This window comes from Egretta garzetta, unplaced genomic scaffold (assembly GCF_000687185.1).
Source record: "Egretta garzetta isolate BGI_Z169 unplaced genomic scaffold, ASM68718v1 scaffold342, whole genome shotgun sequence".
NCBI classification, from domain to species: domain Eukaryota; kingdom Metazoa; phylum Chordata; class Aves; order Pelecaniformes; family Ardeidae; genus Egretta; species Egretta garzetta.
Genome location: NW_009258887.1, coordinates 312,750 through 337,212, shown reverse-complemented (window position 1 = coordinate 337,212; position 24,463 = coordinate 312,750). Strand labels below are relative to the sequence as shown.

At 37.1% G+C, this 24,463-nt stretch overlaps 1 protein-coding gene across 1 annotated transcript in view; it reads right to left on the bottom strand.

The window, feature by feature from the left end:
- LOC104121933 (N-deacetylase and N-sulfotransferase 3) overlaps window positions 1-24,463 on the bottom strand; it is a 60,102-nt gene that overhangs the window by 9,506 nt on the left and 26,133 nt on the right. The window contains exons 3-8 of the mRNA XM_009633999.1: window positions 23,624-23,778; window positions 19,722-19,907; window positions 16,900-17,028; window positions 3,636-3,818; window positions 1,562-1,658; window positions 595-718 (exon numbers count right to left, since the gene is read on the bottom strand). Coding sequence (XP_009632294.1) covers window positions 595-718; window positions 1,562-1,658; window positions 3,636-3,818; window positions 16,900-17,028; window positions 19,722-19,907; window positions 23,624-23,778 — 874 coding nt within the window. The remainder of the gene's footprint in view (window positions 1-594; window positions 719-1,561; window positions 1,659-3,635; window positions 3,819-16,899; window positions 17,029-19,721; window positions 19,908-23,623; window positions 23,779-24,463) is intronic.

Here is a 24,463-nt window from a genome sequence, read left to right as displayed (position 1 = left end):
AAGTAAGAGAAATCAAAAATGACCTGCTGGGTGTGTAGCTATGTCCGGTGATTCCCCAGTAGCCACAGTGAACATGGCAGGCAGAACACATACTTTTTTAGCACCACTTGCTAACTCTACAGAGACACTAACATTCTCCTAAACCTGATCCTTGAAAAACTTTTAAAGAGGTTTTTTCTGTCCCCCTTTTACCTGATTGCTATTTCCAAATCCTATTTAAAGGAAAAAACACCTCTCCCTGATACTACCTTTTTTTCTCTTGAGAAATAAGATTTCCAACAGGAATGTAAATTTTGCCTCCATATATCCAACAAACAACCATTAATGTCCCAACTTCAAAGGCATGGTAATGAGAAATACATATTTTGTTACTGTTTTGCATATATTAATATGTGGATATTTACAAGAAAGCCTCACAAAAGTTAGTGCGTTTATGATACTCTGTACTAACATTGTTTTTCACTTGCATTTATTTACCATTTTAGCATTTTATCTCATTCTTTATATAAACAGTTACCATTACCAACAGTAATGTAATTTTTGTATCGTTCACAATATATAAACTGTTATATTTATACTAATAACCCATCTTACCAATCAATCCCCCTGTGGTAGTTATTTCTATTAAAGAACTGTACCTCCTCAAAGGTTTTTGGGCTGGGGGAGTTACTAATGATGGAAGGATGCATGATCAGGAACAAATACAAGGCTGTGGTACCTGCAAATAGGATAAAAGTCCAAGATTAAAAAAAAAAAATACACACACACATTTTTGGGGGTCATACCCACAGATGGACTAAACCAGCTTTATTCCATTTCATTTCAGTGAGGGGACGCCGATTTACGTTGCCTAAGAATCTGTGCTTTCTCTGCTATTAAACTGAAGGCATTTAAAGAACTGTAAATAGCTAATCCAGAAACTGCAGTGCCAATGCTGAAATCTGTTTTTCACATGTTTAATAACTGTGTTTTAAAATAATTATTGTTTTTTATGAGACTGTCACAAAAATAATTTAAAAATCTTGCACTCAGTAGCTATTGGGGGTTGGTGAAGACGAAAGGAAGCACATATGCACTTTTCTGATTACAGAGAAGAAAATTATCCATTAAAGTTAATTTATAAACTACTGCAACCTCGCAATTCAAACTGTTCACTAAGAACTTCTTGACTTGAAATAAATGTCATGAAATAACAAGAACACTTGCAGGACAGACAAGAGCTTGCAGTTGAGAATCTACACCGTTTGAAAAATGGCTGTCCTTTCCTCCTTCCCCTTTGACAAGACCTTGTCTATCTTGTTGATCTCTTTATCAAACTGTTACTCATTTTGACACAAAGACCCAAAATTCCATCACACACCTGAACCCTGCATTTTCAATGTGTACTATCTGTTGTTGTAGCTTACATTATTAAACTATATTGGGATGATATCTGAAAATAAAAAAAATGCTATTAGATGATCAATATCTCTACACAGCAGTTTGAGTAAAAAGTGATTAATCGGTATAATTATTTGAACTTACACATAGCCTATCGTGTTAAAAAACAATAAAATCTCACCAGTTTTCTGGGGTCCTACAACCAAGAATTTTGGTAATCGATCACAGGTTTTTTCTTTAGACCAGATATCTCTGTGCCGTTTGTCATCACAAGGATTCTAAAACAGAGAATAACAACTAAGAATTTCATTGGTAATCACACCTGATAAGGTTCTCATGTTATGTTTATATAAATTACCAATTTTTCACCAATGTACAAATATTCTTTCTTACCAGAAAATATTTTTCCTTATGATAGAAAGCCATGTTATGTATTAAAGATCTCTTTCAGTGATTCAGAAAGGTATTCGCAATGTAACCAGGCCAGAAACTGTATCTCTTTAAGTGTCTGTTTTGGGGTTTTTTTGGGTTTTGTCTTTTTTTTTTTTTTTTTTTTTTCCCTCCTATGAAATGTCAGTACATTCAGTGGAATTATGCCAAAGACAAATTCGATCCCACACACTTAAGATGCGGGAATCATTCAAAATCAGTTGATCAATTACATACAAATTAGGGAGACTTAAAATTCCTAATGAGTTATCTAATTACTGACTTCTTCTTTTACATAACTGTAACAGCTACCACCCTATACAGGCTGTAGTTTTTAAACTAAAACAGTAAAGTAATTTAAGGATTTCCATTCACAAATACATATCCTGATCCTCCAGTTCAAAACAGCACATAATACTGAATCCTCCTCTTTCATGCGCTGCTTTACAACTAAAGCAGTTTAAATTCATTTTAGAAACGCTACTTGCAAGCAGTTTTTGACACTGTTGTTTGGCAGTACTGCACCGAGATGAAGGGAATTACCAGTCGTCTAGGCTTAAAAAAATGTAACTGTATTCAGATTAATGTGCATTATAGACAAAAGGCACCACATTCAGTATACGTTAGTCACTGTTACTTACAGATTTCTGTTCTAAGGAATTCCAATTTTTCAAGTCCTTTGGCTACAGGCTAATTTCCATTTTTTAAATTCATTCTCTCTTAACATTATGCAAAATTCTTGACTTCTTTTTCCCCTCGTTCAAAGTTTTATTCAATAACAGCATGAATTTCAAGATGTATATTTAAGTCCAAATTTGCAATTTCATACTCAGATTCTAAGTTGGCAATTCAATATCCAATGCTAGGAAACATTTGAGAAAGCAAGCTTAAATACACTTTTAAGTTTGAGTAAAGCTTGCTCCTTAGAATATTTCTACCAAGTCACCACAAAAGGATGATATTTGGGGTACATATTATCCCTGTAGGGACACATGTACCTACAGCACTCAGACACCCCACTGAATTGGTTGAACCGTCGCCGAGCATGTGCAAAAAGAACACAACAGCGTTCACCGCTTGGTGCAGCAGTTTCTTTTCAGGGCCTGTGCTCTTAGCGGTGGGTGATGGGCTGAAGATGTGTCAACTGCAAGGTCAGAGCAGGCTTCAGCCTTAGCAGGTCTTCACGTTCCTGGTATTTTCGATTTGCTTACAAGAGCAGCATAATCAAGCAGCAGAGTTGATAACATCAATGTATTAAGTGCTGGTAAACTTCTTGCTTGGGCAGTTCTCAGCCTTTTGTGAATAACTTTCTAAGCTATCTCATCTATTTCTACCTGGCTAGTCAGTTTTAGCATTAAGGTAGCCATTGGTCCTAATGCTCTTTTCTCTTTTGGATGCCCTCTTCTCCTCACACACTTGGAGAGAAGTTCGTTTCTTTAATGGCCAGTTACTAAAATATGCATATACATGCAATATGCATATTTGACAGTGTCTCTGTCAAATGCTTCGTTCCTATTAGTTCCAAAAGGAGAATAGAAATAACACAACGTGCCTTTCCTGCACTTCCCACACTTCTAAAACCAAGTGAAGTCACTAATAAAATGAAGTAAGGATAATTTTAATTGCACATCTTGAAACATGAATTTCAGAACCTTTCTATGGACATTTAAGCGACAGGGAAAACAACACTGAAGCTTCAGTAAGCTGTTTTACGGATACAACTAGTAAATCTAAAAATATTACTGCTTTTCTCTACGAGAAACTGAAACAAAGAACTTGACAAAAACCATCATCAAGAAGATCTCTTCATCAGCAGGCTTGCCTACCTGCCAGAGAGGGTCCTTCTGCTCAGGGAATAGTTCAAAATACTTGTGAGCCAGTTGAACTGGAGGGAGAGTTTGCAGCTTCAGATTTGTCCAGGTATGAACAAAGTTGGCCAGATTCACAAAGGTGTATAACCCCAGGCGGTCGTTTCCATAATTAGACAAATGTGTCATGAAGATGCTAATCTTTAGAAAACAAAATAAAGCAAGCAGACATTGACTCTTTGTATCACTAGATGGCAGTGTAACCACAGATAATATAAATTTAATTTGCATTTTGCTCTTATTTAGAGCTGTAAGACTTTGATCACATTTGCGTAGATCTTACTACCCTTGCTCTTCGTTGAATTACATCCTCCTTCAACTCAAGTCAATTCAATCAATGAAGAAAATTGTGGAATAGGTACTATGAGATCTGGGTGACCTAGGATATCGGGTCGTACGATATTTACATAATCTTTGTGTAAATTTACTTAATGGAGAATACAGCAAAACCAATACCCACAGTTTTACTTCAAGTGGAATACAACTGCAGTATTAATAACGTGAATGCTATTTTCGTGGAAGAGTAAAGAAGTCAGAGACCGAGAGGATAACTGATCTCTATTGCTGTGATTCAAATCCTGTTGCTCCAACTGTTTTATAGGATAAGAAGCTCGTCTCTTCTACAAAGCTATTCTGCAAGCACTGGGCAGGTAGTCAAATCATACGCAGAAACAAACAAACACAAATCTCAAACCTGACTGAGTACTTTCAAATACTCCCCCAAATAAACAAAAAATTGCTCAGTATCCCATCAATTGTAAGGCTGCTTGTACTTTGCTCTTCCAACACCTTATTGTGAAATTGCTACTCAGATAAATCCTCCCCGCTACATCCCCTGGTCCAAATGCACTCTCACACTCCCAATGGAAGTGACGCTTGCCGTGAAGGCTTCGTGCAGGAAGGGCATGTTTGGGTGCACGTGAACCATGCTGATGAGCAGAGCAGCAATACACAGACTGCAAGGATGATCTCAGGGACTGAGGAGAAGCTGAAGACTGAAGCCTCTGTTTTGCAAAACGATCAGTTTTCAAAGTAATTCTTTCACTGATGAAACAGTCTGTTCTTACATTAAAATCTGCAACCCTTGTCTCCCTAGCAGTGATTTTTTTTTTTTTTAAGCTTTTTTAAGCTAGGAGAACTCTCCCAAGATAAATTCTCCAGACTAATTTCCATTAAAAAAAAATTAGAAACATGACTCTTCTTATAAATAAATCTGCTAATACCATGAATGGGCAATTTCTATTTAAAGTAGAACTTGATGTAAGCCACTTTAAAAAGAAAAAGGCTTATCACAGCCATAATTCTGAAATTAGTTCAGGAACTGAAGTTAATCTTTTATAAAGGAATTCCAGCCTTCAATTTAAAAAAAAAGAAAAAGAAAAGAATGAAAAACTGGAATCTACAGCTGTATTCTTTTGTTTCAGAGTATTTAAAACACTAGCTTCCTTTGATACAAAACATTCAAAGCCACTGAACTTAGTTTTGAACACCTAATTGTAACACTACAAAGTACTCGCAGTGAATGGACACAGAAAACGTGTTTTATTAATAGGGTAATTTGGTGACAGCTCTTGGCTTATGAAGTAAGCCAAGGGCTTCGGTTTGTCTGACTCAAGTAAAATTAGAAGATAAACACTGGTAAATCACTAGGATACAATCTTTCTTTTCAGATAGGACTGAGATTGAAAAAAAAAAAAAAAAAAAAACCCACCAAACCACAAATGCTCCCCTTTAGGCAACCAATAATAAGCATTTTGCCAAATGTTCAACCTTTTCATGTTTCCTTCTTTATTTCAGTTCTCAAAGCAGGAACAGACCAGCCATAGGACTGCGTTGTTCTCAGCAAAGATACAATCAGACGGTTTCCATAAAAAAGGTTAACTTGTTTTCTGGACAGCCTCTTTCTTTCTTACACATGGGTTGACCTCCGACATTTATAATGTCAGTTCACCTCCTGGCAACTCCTCACCTGCCAACAACTACAGCTCTGCACTGGAAGAAAAAGCAAAAGAACTTGAAAAGATTGCTAGTTTGGGGAAAATATGTATTATTTTTTCCCTGAAGGAAATAGCACTGTAATTTTAAGAATGTCGGAGTGAAGGCTGAAAAATTGATCGGACGTATCATCATAAATAATTTCCAGCACATGAAACTGTGTCAATGAAGGGGAAAAATACATCAGAGACCTTAGTTCCCATTCTATGGGGGGAGGGGGTTTATGTCAAATACTTTATGGTTAATGATTTACAACAAAAAGAAAAATGATCAAATGCTGGTTTAAAACGTAAATGACTAAATCTTGTAAAGAAGTCCATACTTATTTTCCATAGTCCATACATATTTTCCCCAAACTAGCAATCTTTTCAAGTAACCAAACACATGACCTAATACGCAACTTTACAATGTAGGAAAGGTCGCCTTTACTTCTATATGGCATCAAAAAATATTACAGATTGGCTGAGACTATCTTCCAGGAAAATCTGAACAAGTTTTTCCCCTCCTGTTGATACTGTACAAATTCCTAGTAAAATCACTACCACTACCTGTGTAAAATTGGCAAACTCCAATCCTGTCCTTCACAGAACAGTGAAATATGGCTGATCCAGGGCCTAATTCACCTGATCTGACCTAAGAACTACTTGCTTTCAGCTGCAAAAGGCCTTTATAGGCTACGCTACCAGCCTGTGTAACTAACAGGAGTGGGATGCTGCAATGGCCACGTTTACATTTCTCCGAGAGTGACCTTGGACCACTTTGTGCACCAGGGATCCCTATGAGAGGCGGCTTTCAGTACGGGATACCAACCTCCCAACCAGCTGCTCTCTCCTACTCCAGGAACATTCCTGCCAGCTTGTCGACAACAGCTACGTGGCCACGGCACTGGGTGAGATGTATAAGCTGATCCTCCGGGTTTCCCTGGCTACAAGGATAAAATGATATCCAAGTGCCATTTTGAGGGATTTCACCTTGGTGCTGGCCCAGCTGCAAGGGATGGCGTGTTGCTACACACTTCCCTGCTTTCCCACCAAGCCGTGCAGAAGGATGGAAACTCATATCATTACCCTTCCATCTGCAGGTGTGCAGTTTCACGCCATGACAAAACATAATTATTACTTTTTGCCTTCATATCGAGTTATGATGCATTGTTTTGCTCTACCATACCACACTCCGTTTCATTCAAACAAGTTGTAACTAATGAGAACGATTACTCTTTCTGTGCCAACTAATAGTTAGCACACTGTGCTATTACAGATTTGTTCTCTTAAAACCACAGATCAGGAAATATAAAAGGAATCCTTTGTGGGCATCTCAGAAGATTAGATCTAGTAAATAACACTATTTGTTCAATAATCCTGCACCTCTGGGAAATGCTGTAAAATGTAAATAGAGCTTTATATATTTCTTTATTCCTTCTTCAAAAGGGAAGCAGCTGTGAATAGATTTATATTTACTGTAACAAGCATTTTAGCCTCCCTTTCAGTTAAAAAGAGCTTATTTGATTTTATTATTTCCAGCTCTCTTCTAAAATAATTTCTTTCAGGGCATCTCAGCATTTTCTTTATCTCAGTGCGAGAAGGATCACCCTTTTTAGCTGTTCCTCATAAACAAACTATCATCTTGGTTGCACTTCAATGCATACTCTGCACAGGATTTACTATCTTTCATGAGAGGACTGAAATGGAATGCAGACAATTTTTAAAATGATGGTTTGGGACTAAATCTGGCCTCTGGGCTGCAGCTCCTTTCTTCCTCCCACCCGTCTTTGGCTCAGAGTAGCAAAGGTGCTTCACTCTGCCTTCTCCCAGAGCCTTACAGGCAGCTCTATGACCTGCTCCTTCCAGCTTCTCCTCAGTACTTCCACAGTCCTCCTTCCCCAGAATGAAAGGGCAGGGGGCTATTTCTGTTTTGCTCTCCTTCCCAATCCCTGATTTTATTTGGGATTCTGACTAGAATGCAGAGATCTAGGGAAATGAGGACAAGCGCTCAGGAGAAAAAGCTTTTACCTTTTTGAATGCTCATTCTGTGCTCCGTATTTCCTCACTACAACATTTCCCAATTAGAGGCAATAGCTTCTAGGTCAACAAATTCGAGCTGAGACAGAGACTGAGTTGCTGCTATTAAATCACAAGTATCAGGAAAAGATGAACCAGCATGATCTAATTTATGCATCAAGAACAGAGAAAACAACAGAAGCTTGACAAACATTTTACACAAAATTAAAAAAATGCAACAAGTTACCCAGCTTCTAGCGATGGATGTTACTTTAGCAGGCTGGGTATTTTAAAAAATATCGATCACTACAAAATCAACACCTACTAAAAGTACCTACTAAAATTACACAATAGGGACACTACTAACCAAGCTTATACAGTCTTGGTAACAGTTGTTTTTCTGACAAAAACAGAGGCACCTGCCTCCCAAAGGAATGACATTACACTTCCATTCCCAAAAGCCTCTCTTAGAGCTGCTGGCTTCTCCCCCCTGGAGTCAAGGGGTCTCTATTTCTGGAAAGACAGGGATAAGAACCACCATTCAAGGATAGTAGGAAAGATTTTATTTTTTTTTTCCCCTTACCAAGCTCCCCGTGAAGGTCTGGAAGGGTGAATTATGAAGCTTCTCTACGCTGGGACAGAAATGATTTATGGTGAGCAAGACTAACTGCTCTGATGGAAAACAGCAGCGTGGATATCTTTGTGCTGGCCAACCTGCAAATATTCCCACTCCCTTCCATATATCCTGATAAACAAAGTGTACCTTGCTTCATATTCAAACTCCATTTTACACAAACATTTTGCAGATGAATAGGTTGCACTTACACCTCCCTATTAATTTTTTTTTCATACTCCTTTTCTGTTTATAGCTCCTTAATGGTGTACTGCATCAGGAGGGCTTTTCGATTCGGTTTCAGTTACAGCAATAATGCAGGAAAGAAAAGAAGTGGCAATGTCTACAGCAGAGTGAAACAAATTAAGCACAAAAGCCTCTAGAACTGTAAAAAGCCTGTACAACAGTAGCCCACTACGCCAAATTCCAAACTTTTTTGATCGTGCACACCTATCAGCAACAATTTTTTGAGCACGCACCCCCAAAGTATGCATATTTATAAATTATATATTTCTAATACTGAAGTTCCAGTATTTTCTTCCCACACCCAAATGGAACATCTTGCGCACCCCCTGGGGTGCATGTACCCCACTTTGGACCCACTGCACTAAGCTGTCAGGATCAGACTGTATCCCCAAGACCAGAGAGAAGACCCCCTTTTCACAGGTTAGCTGTACCCTCTTTGGCAAGCACCAGGGAAGTGGAGGGAGGACTTGGACTTGCAGTGACAATGATGCTGTTAAACAGATTTATTATTATTTGTGCATTTTAAATCTGGAATTAGAAGACTTGGCGTAAGAAAAAATTGGTAATAACCATTTCTTATGGACTGGGCGCACTTTCATTTTTTTTTACCATATATAAATCTATTGCAGGCAATCCAACTTGAATAAAATCATGCTATTAAACCAGTCATCAAGGTACTTCTGTCACGGGCGCTATGTCACACTCCAATCTGTGCAACAACGTTAAAAGGCTGCACTGAGGCCTCCCAACTCAAAGAAGTTAAGCATAACACTTTAAAATGAAGTTAAATTATGATTGACAGTTAATTAGGTGATTGCTGCTAGGCACTAGAAGCAGATGCATTACCAATTTAGTATATTGCTGATAGTTTAGCTACTGAACAAATGTTTACAGGCCACAAGAGTATGTCTAACTCTCGGAATGCCTATATTCCAATTAATTTGGCATTGTGCACACTGTTTGCAGTTCTGATATTGTCTCCATGTTACTCAGAAGAGTTTTGTTTCAGGTATTCAGAGACACAGTAACAGCTGGTTTTGCTCCATTAGACTAACAAAGTGATAGAATAATGAATTAGATTGCAGTCTATGCTTGAATATATATTTTTAATAGTTGAAAGATATTCCTTTTAGACCTGTATGCTACCAGAAAAGCTGTTGTTCAATTCCACCACAGGGAGACTCCAGCTTGCAACTCCCTTTTTTTGTTCTGAGGCTGTCCTGCTGGTTTCACAGCTGCCACAGCTCTATCTACTTGCAAAGACAGCAAGCCAACTAGTTGAATTTGATTTACAGTGCAGCATTTCCACTACAAATATAACGGAGCCAGGGAATATTTATAAGATCAAACAAAATTACGTGTTTGGTGTAGCTCTGAATTATTAATTTGACAGTCAGGAAACCTGAGTTTATTTTCAGCTGTTGCACAAACTTTTTTTGCCTTTCTCTGTGAATTGCTCATTACCTTTGTGACTCAGTTTCCCCATTGGCAGTACTGCCCAAAAGACTTGCTTCACTAATAGCTGTAAATCACTTGTCCACAGCTTTCCAGCTGAGAATTTTGAAGAAGGGTAAAGTTTTCTTATAGCCCACAACTTCAGTGCATTTATTGTTCACAGTTACAAAGAATCACCTCTAATTAGGTAGCTAACCCCATCTGTTCCGCAGTCTTTCCATGCTGCCTGTTCATTTAGGTTTTTTTTTATATTTTGGCTATTCCATCCACAAAATACCATGCCACTCTGCCTTTTACGGGTGGGTTTTGAAGAAGAGATAGGAAGGCAAGAAATACTTGTATTTTGCAGGAAACCAAAATGTTAGGCAAAACTGATTTCTCCCCTGCCCCAATTCACAGCAACTCCCCTAACTATTGTTGGAGTTCCCAAGAGTTCCTAAATGAGGGCATGAGAGGACAGGGAAGAGATGAAACTGTTGCTTTTCTCACTCACCCATGAAGGTGATGCCAAGCCTGCCGAACAGAACCAGCTCCCCCAAGAGGCCGGGCCATGCTCCCGATGGGACTCTGGTAGGATGCTGACAGTGAACCCCCCACACAAGAGCTCAGAGAGGCACCTGCACATCAGTGCGCTTCTCAACACATTTGTCATCCTTCCTGCCTCTCACACTCAGTACCATTAAATACAAGGTTGTGCAAAGCAGGACAGAAAGGGAAGATTGGAGCCTGAATGCCTTTGGTTTTGTTCTTCCCTGTAGTTCCCAGAATTCATCTTATTCAGGGTCACATTAAGATACAGTAGGTTCTGCTGATGCTCATACAAATCCTCTCATTTTCAGTGCTAAAGGAGATAATTTCTCCCTTGCTGCAAGTCAATTAGCTTAATAACAGCTCTACTCACTGTAACTTGGGAGAGGTAAAAATTAGAGGAAAATAATACTTAGAACTGAATGCATACAAAGATTACAATTATTTTAAGATCAATCAGACACAGGGCCTAAACCATTAACAGCCTTCCCTCTTGATCAGTACTGCTGTAAACCACACAGAGAAGACACAGCTGGCTACACATTAGTTTCATTGTTGGGCTGTCAACCATTTGAAGGCTTTCACCAAATTCCTCTCCACAGGGCACTTTCCTTTTTCTTTAGATCTGTAGACACATAGTACTTTGTAAGGCAGTGCATGTAAGTGCATGCAGTGCAATTACTGTATTCCGTTCTGTTTGTTTTTCTTGGGGGCAGAAAATGTATAGAAGATCTTCATGATTTTTTTTTTTTTTCCCTTAAACATTCATCTTCTAAGATAGCAAAGCTACTGATCTGTACCTTCTGTAGTTCAAGGGATATTTTAGGACTGGGTTATGTGTACCTTCTGCAAAATAAAACTGAGACACCTTAACTTTTACTGACGCTACTGGGAAAGGAGAAGCATACAATATTGTTTTAGACTATGCCTCTCATCAAAGTTGCAGTCTTATATTAAGAAAAATTGTGTTTACTAGATTACTTAGATTTTAGAATCAAAATATACCTTCCTCATCCTCATTTGAAAACTAAACCAAACAGATTAACACATTGGAGTAAACTTGATGAATAAAATCTAAAGAACTGGTAGAAAGCAGACGAGATATACTCCATTTCATATTGTTGATCTGCTTCATGAAATTTTATTTTTAGTACTGGAACTATGCACTTAGAAAACCAGTAATCTTTTCCATATAAAAAAATGAATGAAACTGTTAGGTCTGTCCTGCATTTGGCCTGTTTATCTAGCGCAGCATGCTGTCTGCAGAAGCAGGTGCCATCAGAAATATGTACGAGGAAAGCACAGGATACTCTACAGCTGGGAGATGTGTGAAAAACAATCCTCTATGAAAGCCTTCCCTGCTTTCAAGGGTTACATAAAGTATGGAAGTTTCTATCGGATCCATGTCTTACCAGCTACTACAGGCATGAATATCCAATCAAATTTGACTCTATTTCAAATCTTGGTAAGTTCCTGATGACAAAAACACTAACTTGGAGGAAGACCCTGATACAATTCTCATCCTCATTTAATTGGCTATCCTCTGGTTTTCTGTTTCAAGGCAGGTAACAGGGGTTAATTGTCTAGGTTCTTCATGCAATTTCATAGTTTCAAATACAACGAATCCCAATCATTTTGATTTATCTTCAAATTAAGAGTCTCTCTCAGTCCTTCATAGTCCTCTTCAGTCAACTGGTTCCAGTTTTGCACATAAGATTGAGTCTGCAGAGTGTTCTGGATGAACTTTATAATAAAGTTGTGGAAATGCATGGTACAACTCCCTGCATTATTTTCAACACGGTGTGTCAATGCCTTAAAGAATAAGGAATACAGGTATATTTACATATTATCTCACTAATAGGAATGACAATGGGAAGGAAATGGGAAAAATCCCACTGACTGTGCTGTGCAAAATGTGCAGATCCACATTAAGATTATTGATTTGTGTACATACGAATGTACAAACTCACAGATAGGAACCTTTCTCTTCTGTTACTGGGATATTACATGCTGTTCCCAACAATGCCTTTTCCAATTGGCTTAACTATAAGCAATTTTTTTATTTCATAGAACAGTGAACTCATTCTCCTATTGTCTGTGTAGCACAGGGTGAGCGACCACACCATTTGCATCAACTTAGGTGGCTGGCCATGCAGCCTCAAGGAGAACAAAAGCTGTTCAATGTGTTTACCTCTTACTCCGTAGCCTCCATCAGCCTGGTGGGCAGGTGAGTGAATTTGAAGTGTTCATCTGACAACAGCTGCTCTAATAGCTCATCCCTAATAGCTGCTCTCATGGGGGAACATGCACATCATTAGAGAAAAAGCTGTAATATGCAGTGCTGGCCTTAGCAGAATCCTGTTCCAGTCACAATTTTTACTCTTCCTGGAAAGATGAAGAGCGTATAGCCTTTATGTTTATGTATTATCATAACTTGTGTAGCTATTCTCCAAGACAGTCAGATTTGTGATGTTCCTGTTAATGACTTAACAGTACTGTTATATATTAAACAAATAATTTTGTAATCAATAGCCTTAGTTACTCAGTTAATCAAGTTTTGGTACTGAAATCCACTGCAACATGTGCAAGCTAAAAGAAGCTAATTTGTAACTTAGGTCTCTGAAAACTACTGTATCAGTGCTTTTTGAACTGTTCTGGTCTCAGTTCTTGCTTAGTTTATATTACCGTACATGTTCCACATCAAATACCTACAGAAACAATGGCTACAGCAGACAGGTACAGCCATATTTTCGTAAGGAAGCAATATGTATGTATGCTCCTAGTTGCAGATAAGGAAAAATATACAGTGGCAGACAGAAATAAATATTCAAATAGTTTTTATAAAGGCATGTTCAGTTCAGCTCTGTTTAGTTTGGCTTGGTTCTTAGGTCTAATTATTTTCAGAGCAGTTCAGAAGTATTGATAGCATCTTGTCAGTATTGATAGAGATTTACTAGCAAACCTGAGAAGAAATTACAGAGTTGATGGCGGTGTCTATACCTACCCTCATCATTATATATAGCCCAAAATCTGATTGCTCACTTCCCTCAGCATTTACAAGACATATTTAGGAGACAGGTACAATTTCATTGTAAGAGATGTTTAACAGAAATTTGCTTTATTAATCCAAGAACTTCACCGAATATTGCAGACAGGAATAGATGAATCTGAAGTCACTGAAGATTCTAGTAAGTTTATCAGGCAAAATACTTGCTAAAATGGTTTAAAGTCAGTGCAGTGCTAGGAAAAACAGTAATGATGCAAAATAATAAAACAGACAGAAAGCTGTCTGACTGGATAAGACACTCATCACCAAAGACTTCTACAACACATTTTCCTTGTGGCTTTGTTACAGAATCTCCTGGCTAAATTATTCCAAGTCACACAATCTCCCACTAAGTCAATTATTCAACCAATAATGTGGGGAAAATAATGCCAGTATACTAATAATACAGGGTTGCCGAAGGCTTTCTTTTTTTTTAATTTTTTTTTCTTCTTTCTGTAAAACATTTTGTGCAAGATCCTGATATAGTATGATCTCGCCTAAGGGCTGCTGAAGTCAGCAAGAACTTTAACAGAAGACAGACATACAAAATATTATTGGAAAAGTAGATAGCGTGTTATATTACTACTTAGGCTCTTTTTCAACTTGGTGGCACTTCAGCACTCTAGCTGCCTTATGAACACAACAGGCACAGCTGTCAAGATCACTTTACAGCCACCATCAGAGCGCAATCGAACCAGCAGTGTGGGGATAGAAATGCATACCGCATAAATACAGCTTGCCAACCGCAAGATTAGCTATTCCAACTAACCCACTCTTAGTTCCCATATAAAATATAACTAGCAGAGATCATTTGCAGAGCAGGATTTCCTGATGCTTTTCTTACCTGCAGGACTTCCGACTGTACAATGCCCTGGGAACAGGGCAGTAATGCCGGTTCTCATGTCAAACGCTTACAGATGCACATATGGTCCTCTGTTTTTTTGTGGTTTGTTCTGCAGACTGTGGTTGATCTAGCATGCCATAAGGAAGCAGAGTCTCTCTTGCAAATAGCTACCATTACACAGCCAAACCACAAAGAAATTTTGGGCTTTATTCTTAGAGGCATTTATTTCAGTGTTGGGTACTCAGTTTCTAAAGCCTCAGCCGAATAACTTACACCTCAGAAACTGTATCACTTAAGATCAGTTACCCAAACCCAGGAAAGGCCTTTGTTAAGATTTATATTTAATTGACACCCACATTTTCCATTTTTTGAAACGAAATACTTATGTACTCATTGTCGACAATATTATTTAGCTGACACTGTAATGATTCCTAGGCAATGTTTCTTCTTTGTAGTTTTGCATCACTGAAAAATAGCATTTAGAAAATGCTTCATGATGAATTTTTGCATCCTCTGAAAAGCTGGGTGTTTCACGTTAAGAGATCCCAGCAATTTTAATGAAAACACAGGAAAGCTTATGAAATCCAAAAATGCCACTTTATAATTAGACAAATTCCTAAAGCTACTTAGTTTTCATTTTAATGCCTAATCTTTGCCCAACTCTGACTTGCAAATTATGGTATAAATACATGTAATACTTGAAAAACACAAAGATGTAAACCCTAATCTTTAAACTGATTACATGCTAGGCTAATGCTTAGAACTTTACAAACTGTGTATAAGCAGATATTTAAAACCAGACGCGTCATCTTTTCAAAAGCACTCCTTAAAAGGATTGTGACAATTTGTCTTGGGCAAATTTTGGCCTAATTTACAGTTGTATTTAGAAAACAGTACATTTAACTTCTATTCTTTTAGCCTGTATTGTATTGGGAATATCCTATTTCTCAGAACTAGGTGATCATACAGTCTACAATGCAATGCATAAGTCAAAGATCTAATTGTAATATATATAAAAAGATGTTACTGTACTCATATTCAAGGATATTAGGAAGGCATGATCAAACTTCTATGATTAATACCAATAATCATGATTGTTTCAGTGCTTATCCTGCCTTCCCCTCCATTCTCTTCATTCTTTTAATTTGAAAGGCTTATGCCTCGAGCAACTGTATCAAATTTTGCTGTTACCCTACGGTTTTAAGACAGTAAAGTAGTTTTTGGCTAAGTTGTAGCTGTGTTTCAATACGGAATACAGTTTGTCCTGACTCAAAATGTTGTTACTGTAAGTCTTCCTCCAAGTTTCATTTGTTAAGCTAGTAACTCTTAGTTAAAATCCATATATGCCAAAGCATTGCTATGGCACCAATACCCTCCATCCAAGGAAATTTCCAGGCCTCACCTCAGTTAACATGCTGTGCCTGAAATGATATATATCATCAGAGTTAGGACTGGGACTACTGCCATCCTCTAGAAGGGAGACCACACGTGTGTTGAGGAAGTCTGCTATGTGAACACGAAAAAGGAGAACAAAACACAGTAACCGCTCTCAAAGAACCAAAACTATAGTCTGAAAGGATTTGAGGCTTGAAAAACAGACCTGCATATAAATTGTTGAAGTAGCTGACAGAAGCTTTTTTTCCTTTGGACTTCCATTAAATTACGAAGATTAAAAAAAGGGCGCAAAAATATTTAGGCTACTACTCCAATGGGTTTGAGTGGAAATATGTTTTGTCCCTTTGGTTTTCTGGAAAAATGAGTCCTAGTGATTATGTTTGTATAAAAGGGGTAAATTTTATTTATATGTTTCATTTGGACTTCAGATGAAAAACTCACCTAAACGTTTGTCTAAAAGGTCAGGTTTGATGCAACTGACCTAATCCCATGCCATTTTGAAGTACTCTACTGTTCTCTTCTGTCAGTATTCTGTGGTTTCATAGCCTTGTTTGTTGTTTATTCTTCCATTAAAGATAAATGAAAGGTTAAGTAGATGCATTAACTACGTGGTTCATTTACTTGGATCTTTTCTTTAAAGCTACTATGAATCAACAACTGAAAATTCTCAAAACAGATTGAAGGGCAAGCACTCCTTGCTTACAACTAATGGGTGTTCCATTTCTGATTATGAATTTGGCAGAGCAGGAAAATGGACTTTTTCTGAGGTACTCATCTCATAGTAATACCAGTTCTTAATGCTTAAATTCTTTTAAAAATTAAATCTCAGGGTTCTTACTTCATGCAAAAGTAAAAATGAACAAGTAAGTTTGCTACTACTGCACTGCTAACAAAACAGCTGTCAAAAAAAATAGGTATTATCTTTGCACAAATAACGAAACACACATAATACTAGATCTTAAATTAATTAACTGAAAAAGCAGAAGAGTTCACTGTGACCAATCATTACTATTTGAGAGACCCAGCTGATTGGCCTTGAAGCATTCAGTAACTTCTCCTTTAACTAATTTTTTAAAAACATTTCAAAATTACACTGTACTTACAGGATTGAGAACGACTGTGAAGAACAACTCTCCTCCTTGAATACTTTTGTCTAGTTCCTTTGGGCCTCCAGGATACTCTTTATAGAAAATTGTGTGGGTGAATAAGCCGCAAGTTTGCCTAGGAAGCACCTGAATTTATTTGGAAAAAGAAAAAAAAAAAAAAAAAAAAAAAAAAAAAAAAAAAAGAAAATCAAGAGAAATTCACAAAACAAAAATGTTTATACTTTTAATGAGATAATAAATGCCAGATAACTAACACATAACTGACAATGTTCCTTTGTGATAACTGCTGGGTAGATTTGGCATCACAATTGCCAGATGTCAATAATGATTCTAGTTGAATTAATACAGTGGCAGATCAATGTTTAGTGCTTACTGAAAGAAACAATGTTTTTATTATTAGTGAAATCATAATGTTCAAAAATTAATGACATTTTGTTTGAAACTGGAGATTGATCTCAATCAGTAAGTTGCAATTCAGCAACTTCCTCAAACTAATTTTGTCCATAACACCATAACACCACATAAGACTAAGTATTTGAAGTATGGTCATCAAATATTTCTAAAATTTTAAAATAATTTGAAACATAATCTAAAATATTACCAGTCTATATTGTATTAATCAGTTCCACTTTTCATTTGAAAGATGGCTTTGTTGTAAATTTAAACTGGAAATTGAAAGTCTTTTTTTTTTTTTCTGCTTGGGCATCACCACCAATAATTCTACAGATACTTGATGAATTTTGCCAATAACACTCACATATAAGAAAGATTTCTCATTCAACTGTGCTAATTTTGTTAAGACCTGTTGCAATAAAAAGTAGCATAAACAAAAGGAAGAACTAACAAATGCAGTTAGGTTTTCTAGTAGAACTTCAAAATCTTTTCTATCAACTTCAGAAAATAATTTGCTGGAGAGTATTTCAATTACATCCATTTCTTACGAAAAAACAACAGCTGAGTATTGATGTTAATGTATAATTCTTAAACTGGGATTGTTCTCAAACATTTTAGTCCAATTTAGAACATTTATTATATGATAAATTTTTTAAGCATACCAATCCCTTACTTGATATAGACTGTGGTTCTGTAGATACTCTATTTCTTGTAGTTTCATTACAAAAAAGATGTTGAGAAATGAACAGGGTACTGTGACCACAGATCATAAATTCTGTGTTGTCAGAAAATGTATGGAATTTGTGTGTTTGCTATAAAATTACATATACTTTTAAAAAATCTTTGGATTTCACTGATGAAATGAGAACAATTCTTCACAGAGGTGGGGAATGAAGCTGTACTGGATGGGAAATGCTCTGGCAAATCTTACACAATGATTTTATTACTGAATGTATTCATCACTATAAGCCTGCAGATGTAAAATATTAATGCATTTGCCCTGGAGAACCAAAAGCTTGAGACTCCCAGAACAGGTGGTTTTATATTACTGTTCTTGGAAATAGGCTTTTGGCCTCAGCGTCCTTGCGTGAAATCTCATCATGTGTCTTCAAATGACATGTTTTTACAAAAATTTATGGAAGAGATTTTTGCAGATTCTGAGAGTCAGTCAGTCTTCCTCAAATGCTTCATGTCCCCTGAGCATATCCACAAACCCATTATTTTACATGCAGCTATTGCTTTTAGGAGAACAAACTGTAGCCCAAATCTGTATGGTGTCAATTTTTTTTCCTGGATGTCTGGAGATCATTTTAGTTTCCCTCATCCAAAACAAGATCAAAACTTTTAAATATTATTATTATTATTATTATTATTTTGCTTAGAAGAGTGGTATCCATGGTAACTCGAGGACAATAACAGAGTTCTGTTATAAGCTAAGTGGCGGTCTCGTGCTAAGGCACTTGACCCTCCAAAACCTCTTGTTGCAGCCAGAGGTATAACAGTACGCACGCTAGGAGCTTTCCCATTCACCACTCTCCTACATGCTCCAGAAGAAAGTTACTGGAGAACATACCATCAAGTATTTTGGAAAGTTGTTTTGAAACACTCCTCAGATAATAATGACAATATGGGAATCAGAAATAGCCTAAGCCCCAGGGACCAGATGGTGTTAGGACAACGCCTTCCACGTCAGTTTTGTATAACCCCTTTTGGCAAATACTGCTGTCGGTGAACAACGCTGTGAATTACATAATCCAGGAAAATTGTGTGATTTGACTTGTGGCTGCCTCAACAGAGCAGTTTCACAGCCTGGAGGGGGTTGTGGTGCGTATGCACCTTCTTCCCCTCCAATCTTCTGAGTGGTTGCCCTGCATCCAGTCCGATTGCCTGGGCCCAAAGCCTAGCTGCAGGGTTAAGCCACAGTGCAAAGCACAGTTCACATTTCTGTATGACAGGAAGCAAAACGAGGGCAACCGTGTGCCCTTCAAATGGAAGCAAAAAATATTTATGCACCAAGATTCAGATTCTCAGATGGCATAAACTGGCAAAACTCTTTTGCAGTTAATGGTACTATGCAAATTTAAAACCTGTTAAAAATCGAACCCATAATATTCTGTTATGAGATGCAAAGTTGACTTTTTCCTTGAGATCTCTGAACCAGTATTAACAGTAGGACTAGAACAGTTAACAGACTGTTAACTGTTACCAGCAGGGTGCCTGGAGGCCACCTTCATCAGCAGTAACATCATCAGCAACAGACTGATTTTAATTAACAAGATACTGTCAAATATATCTTGCTACTTATGCACAGCAATATGTGCTTCTCACAATGTGAACTTTCAGGATACCATGCTTTTCCACTTAAGAATAAATTGTTCATAAAATGGTAGAGTGGTTGCAATATGAACATCATAAATACAACTCACCATGATATTTTTGTGGATGAAGCCTCGTCTATACCTGGCAGGCTTCAGATGCGGGTATTCTTCTGTGCTGGTAACTCTGATATTCCAGACCTTTTTCCAGGCATCATAAAGTTGAACATGTACCGGATAGACTCCAGAATGGTGTGGAGCCACTGCATAGCCCAAATCAGTTGGAATACCATGTTCCTAAAATGTAACAGAACAATGACTGCTTTCAAAAATGTAAAAAACTTGATGTTTTGACATTTCTCAAATCCTTTGCTTGTGAGAGATCAAGAAGAGGCCTGAAACGCAAATACTGGTGATATCAAAATACGCTGATATGTAAAGGGAGATGCAGGGCAGCATGGTGAAGATGAAACACAGGATTTTAATACAAAAGTCTTTTTAATAAATATTTTTATGAGTATGTAGGGAAGAGTGATGTAGATGTATTTTACGGTGATTTCTTCAACCTACATTAAACAGAAAGCTGCTCTCTTTCAGGTTCTTGCAAGGAATTTGCTCACAAACTAAGACTTCAGACAGAAAATCACTGGCACACATCCAACACAACAGGTAGCATTTGGCAGTTACAATAAAAGTGTGATTTCCACTACGTGTCCCTACACAATTACTTGGATTGTTAGCTGAATTTCACAGAGAGTCACTGCATTTCCCCTCTAGTTCACCCAGAACATAAAACCATATTCAAAACCCAGCTTAACCATTTTAGTGTCGTTTTAAAACAGGAGAAAAGATAACCACTTGTAAAATTCTGGGGATAACATGCAGATGTTGCAGACTAACCCCTTTTGTAGTATATCTTCTATTTTTGCAGACTCCTGTCAGTTATCTTGTTTACATACTGACCTTGCTAGTATTACCTTCTCTTGACATTCAATATGTTTTCTTTCCAGTTTCTAGTTTCCAATGTCTCTAATGAATTTTGACACCTTTTCTCCTTTCTTTCAGGTTACTTTTCAAAAGAACAGCATATAGCAGGTATTTCGCTGATAGTCTGATTAGCAGAATACACTGTCCGTAAGATGTTGTGTTGCAATGATTTAGGAAAACTGCCTTTGTACAACCTTTGAATTCTGTTTAAGAAGTTTTTATATGTTTTATATCTGTATGGTCATCTTCACCGTATTTTCTAATCCTACTTTGTGTGCAAAGGCAAGAGGTGGTTGATACTTGGGTCTCTTCCTTTGAATAAACTAGTTACTAAGGAATAAACTCTGTAAATCTTATCTCAAAGAAAAACGGGTCTCTTCCTTTGAATAAACTAGTTACTAAGGAATATGAAAAACTCTGTAAATCTTATCTCAAAGAAAAACAGGCGTGTGACCCTAGTGAAGTCATCTTTCTTCATCTTTTCTGGAGGAGGACTGGACTACTTCAGGAAAGCTAATGTATGGGACTTAAAAAGGTTAGATAGTCAGGATTCAATATTAGATGTATCCATTGCAATTTAAATACGACAACTTTTTAACAGCTCAAAACAAAGCAAACTCACAAAAAGCAGCCTTTGCTTCTGCTCTGGAAGAACATGAGAAATAAGACTTTAAAGATGTGAAGGCTGCAAGGGAAAAAAAGCTATTTTTTCCTCATTAAAAGGTTACTTCAAACCTAGTGTAATGGCATGTGTAACAGACAGGTATGGTTTAATCACAGTTGAGAACCCTAATTTTTCTAGGTTTAAAAAACTGCTGAAATTATTATTTCTTTTTAGCAATTTACAGCACACATAACGGGGCATAAGATTTCACTACCCTGAGGGTGGCGCAGCTTTTGGAATTCTCATAAGGCTGTACCACTCCTGGGTAAGATCCAAACACCCCACCAGTGACCCCACTGCACCCAGGGAGCATGTCATCTCCTGGTTTATAGCTGGGGTGCACTATGTGCGATCTGCCAAAGTAGGAATGACTAAGATCTGGCCTATTGGTTTTACTGCATGGGGAGATAAAGAATGGATACACCATCAGTTACACAGCTTTACACTACTTAATTCCATGGCAGATATTTCAATTCCTCTTCCTTTTATCTTTTCGACTTCCCTTAAGCATGCCTATATATCAGAAAGAAAAATCTTCACAGAACATGTAAGAAATTGCATTCTCTAACGTCCCATTTAATCTCCTTCATTCGGCTATAAACAAATGTCTGATTTTTAAGGGTTTTTCTCCTCAAGTTTTACAATATGCAGTAATAAATATGTTATTGAAATCTTTCATTCAATTATGAGCCTATCATCTTCAATGTATCAGTGTCTCCATTATTTCTTAGTGACTGTAATTCCCAAGTTGAACATTTCACACACAGTATACACATTCAGTTTAACGCAAGACGCATCAGCAATTTCAGCCTCTTTCAAAAAAGCAGGATGCTTATCTTTGTTATTAATTTAAATGCTTTAAGCAAATGAAACATTGTAAGTAGCTTCATGTCTGTATGTCTATACATAGCTTCAGACACGAAAAACATTTAGTATAAGGTATCTGTAAGTATTAAGAGCATTGAAAGTAGTAAAGAAAACAGAAATGGATGAAGTTACCTAAAACAGGGTTGAATGTAAATTATTCTAATAACATATTTCAATGGTTACATACTGTAAACTAATGCCAGAGGATGTCTTAGGTCACACCAGAACTACAAGAACTAATTTAATTCCCAGTGGAGCTTGCAACAGTATACAGAATCATAGAAAAAAGGGAATTTTAGATAGAGAATTTTTAAATTTTCATGGTTCTAACTTCTACCGAAATGCTTTCTTTAAAGGAAACAGTAAAATTGAGCTGGCCTGTACTCAACAGAACTACAGTTTACAATAAACTTGGTAAAGTGTTTGGTCGAAAGAAAGCATATACCTTACTTGCTTAAAAGCAAAGTTTTCAAATACAGATTTTAATTGCTTGATATTCTAGGTCTATACATTCCTCCTACACTCACTGACGCATGACCATAAGCGCACTCTTTTTTGTGCTGGTATTTCAAATCCCCCTGGCTCTTTCAGGGAACAAAGTCATTACCTGCCAGCTGAAGAGCAACCAGTGCATTTTGAAAACAGAGAAGTAAAATTAGGCTGTTGGAAGAGTAGATGCATTTCAGCAAAAAAGTTAGGTTTGCTGAGATATTCTGATACCAACACTTCTTCATGCCTTTACATTGGACCATTTCTTCAGACAAATAATACATACTTTGTATGGCAGTTGGGTTTGGTTTTATTGCATGAAACTAACTGTAGAGAAAAGGTAAGTGTTTCTCTAGTATCCTCACACCTAAAGTTCTGGGTTTATTTTTTCTTACATTCTCACCAAAACATTTTTCTTGGAGCTTTGCTGTGAATAAATAATTAGTAAAGGCAACGCTTTTCAAAACAAGTTTTTACAAAGCTGATCCAAAGGGAATGTATAAGATGTTATTAGGTATCACCGCAGAAAAGCATCTTTGAAAATGTGGCACACTTCATTAATCCTAACATGCAGTGTTTTCATAAAGTCATTTGACATATTTTGATGGAGTATTTATTCTTTCAGAAAACTGGATTTCTTCTAATCTAAACAATGGGTTATTTGGACAAAATTTTACTTAGGAAAATATCGAAACAGAAGAATTTTTATCTATATTGTCTTTCCAAGATGGGAACATATTAATTCTTCATACTGAAAGAATTCTTCCATTCAAAACTTTTCAAAAAGTAAAAAAAATAAAAATAAAAATAAAAATTTAATTGAGAAGGAAACAGAATTTTCATAGACAAAATAGAGTGATTGCAAAAAGCACTTGATCAAAACTTTCTTTTTTTCCCAATTAACTGAGATTAAAACAAATTCTACAAGGATTGATTTTCCAACAAAATCAGAATAATGGTTTCTGAATACCTAAATTCAACATAAAAAGGCAAAAATATAACTCACTAAGGCAAATTTTTTGTTTAGGATCATCTGCTCCACCAGTGACGACTCATTGTGGAAAAGATGTGGCTGCATGTGACTCCACATATGGGGAAACCACCAGAAGTCATCTACAGACCTCAACAACAGGTCATCGCCTTCATCTTCATCCTCAGTGCCTGCAAAAAAAAAGAATATCTCTGAAGTCAAGTCTCTACTTTTATTATATTCTTACAAATATTTGAAAATATAAGAAAGAAATTAGCGTAATAAAACGTGACCATTTAAAGTACTGAGGATCTGAAATGTTTCCAAGTACATATTCCTTTTCCTGAAGTAAATTACAGCCAAGTAAAAAATCGAGAGCCCCGTTTTCAGGGCATCTTGAATGCATGGTACAACACTGTCCTCACATGCTTGTGCTATATCCGTAACATCAGTAGCTAAGGGATGGAATCAGAGAAATTGTATACAAAACAGTTTAAAACAATATAAATGAAAATGTTGACCATTCTTTTCTGGTGTTCCTTACCCAAACTAAATGCACTCCTCAAACTTCTTTTCCTTTTGTTACCTATGATATGTAGAAGTATCTCCTCCAGCAGCCTTTCCAAAATATTACGCATAATACAATTATTTTCTCTTCCCTGATAATTCTCACCTTTCTGATCATGGCCTACTTAGGATTTCCCAGAAGTCTGCATCTCTGAAGAGACTTAGAGCGTGACTGGAGCTCACAGAGAAGTTTCTCAGGCCCCAGGCCTGTCCTTTCAGATGCTCTCCCACCTGTTCCTAAGGATGTGACGCAGGGAACAGGCCCTGTGGCCATTTCCAATGAAGAGGAATTACTCGGGCAGCAGCGCA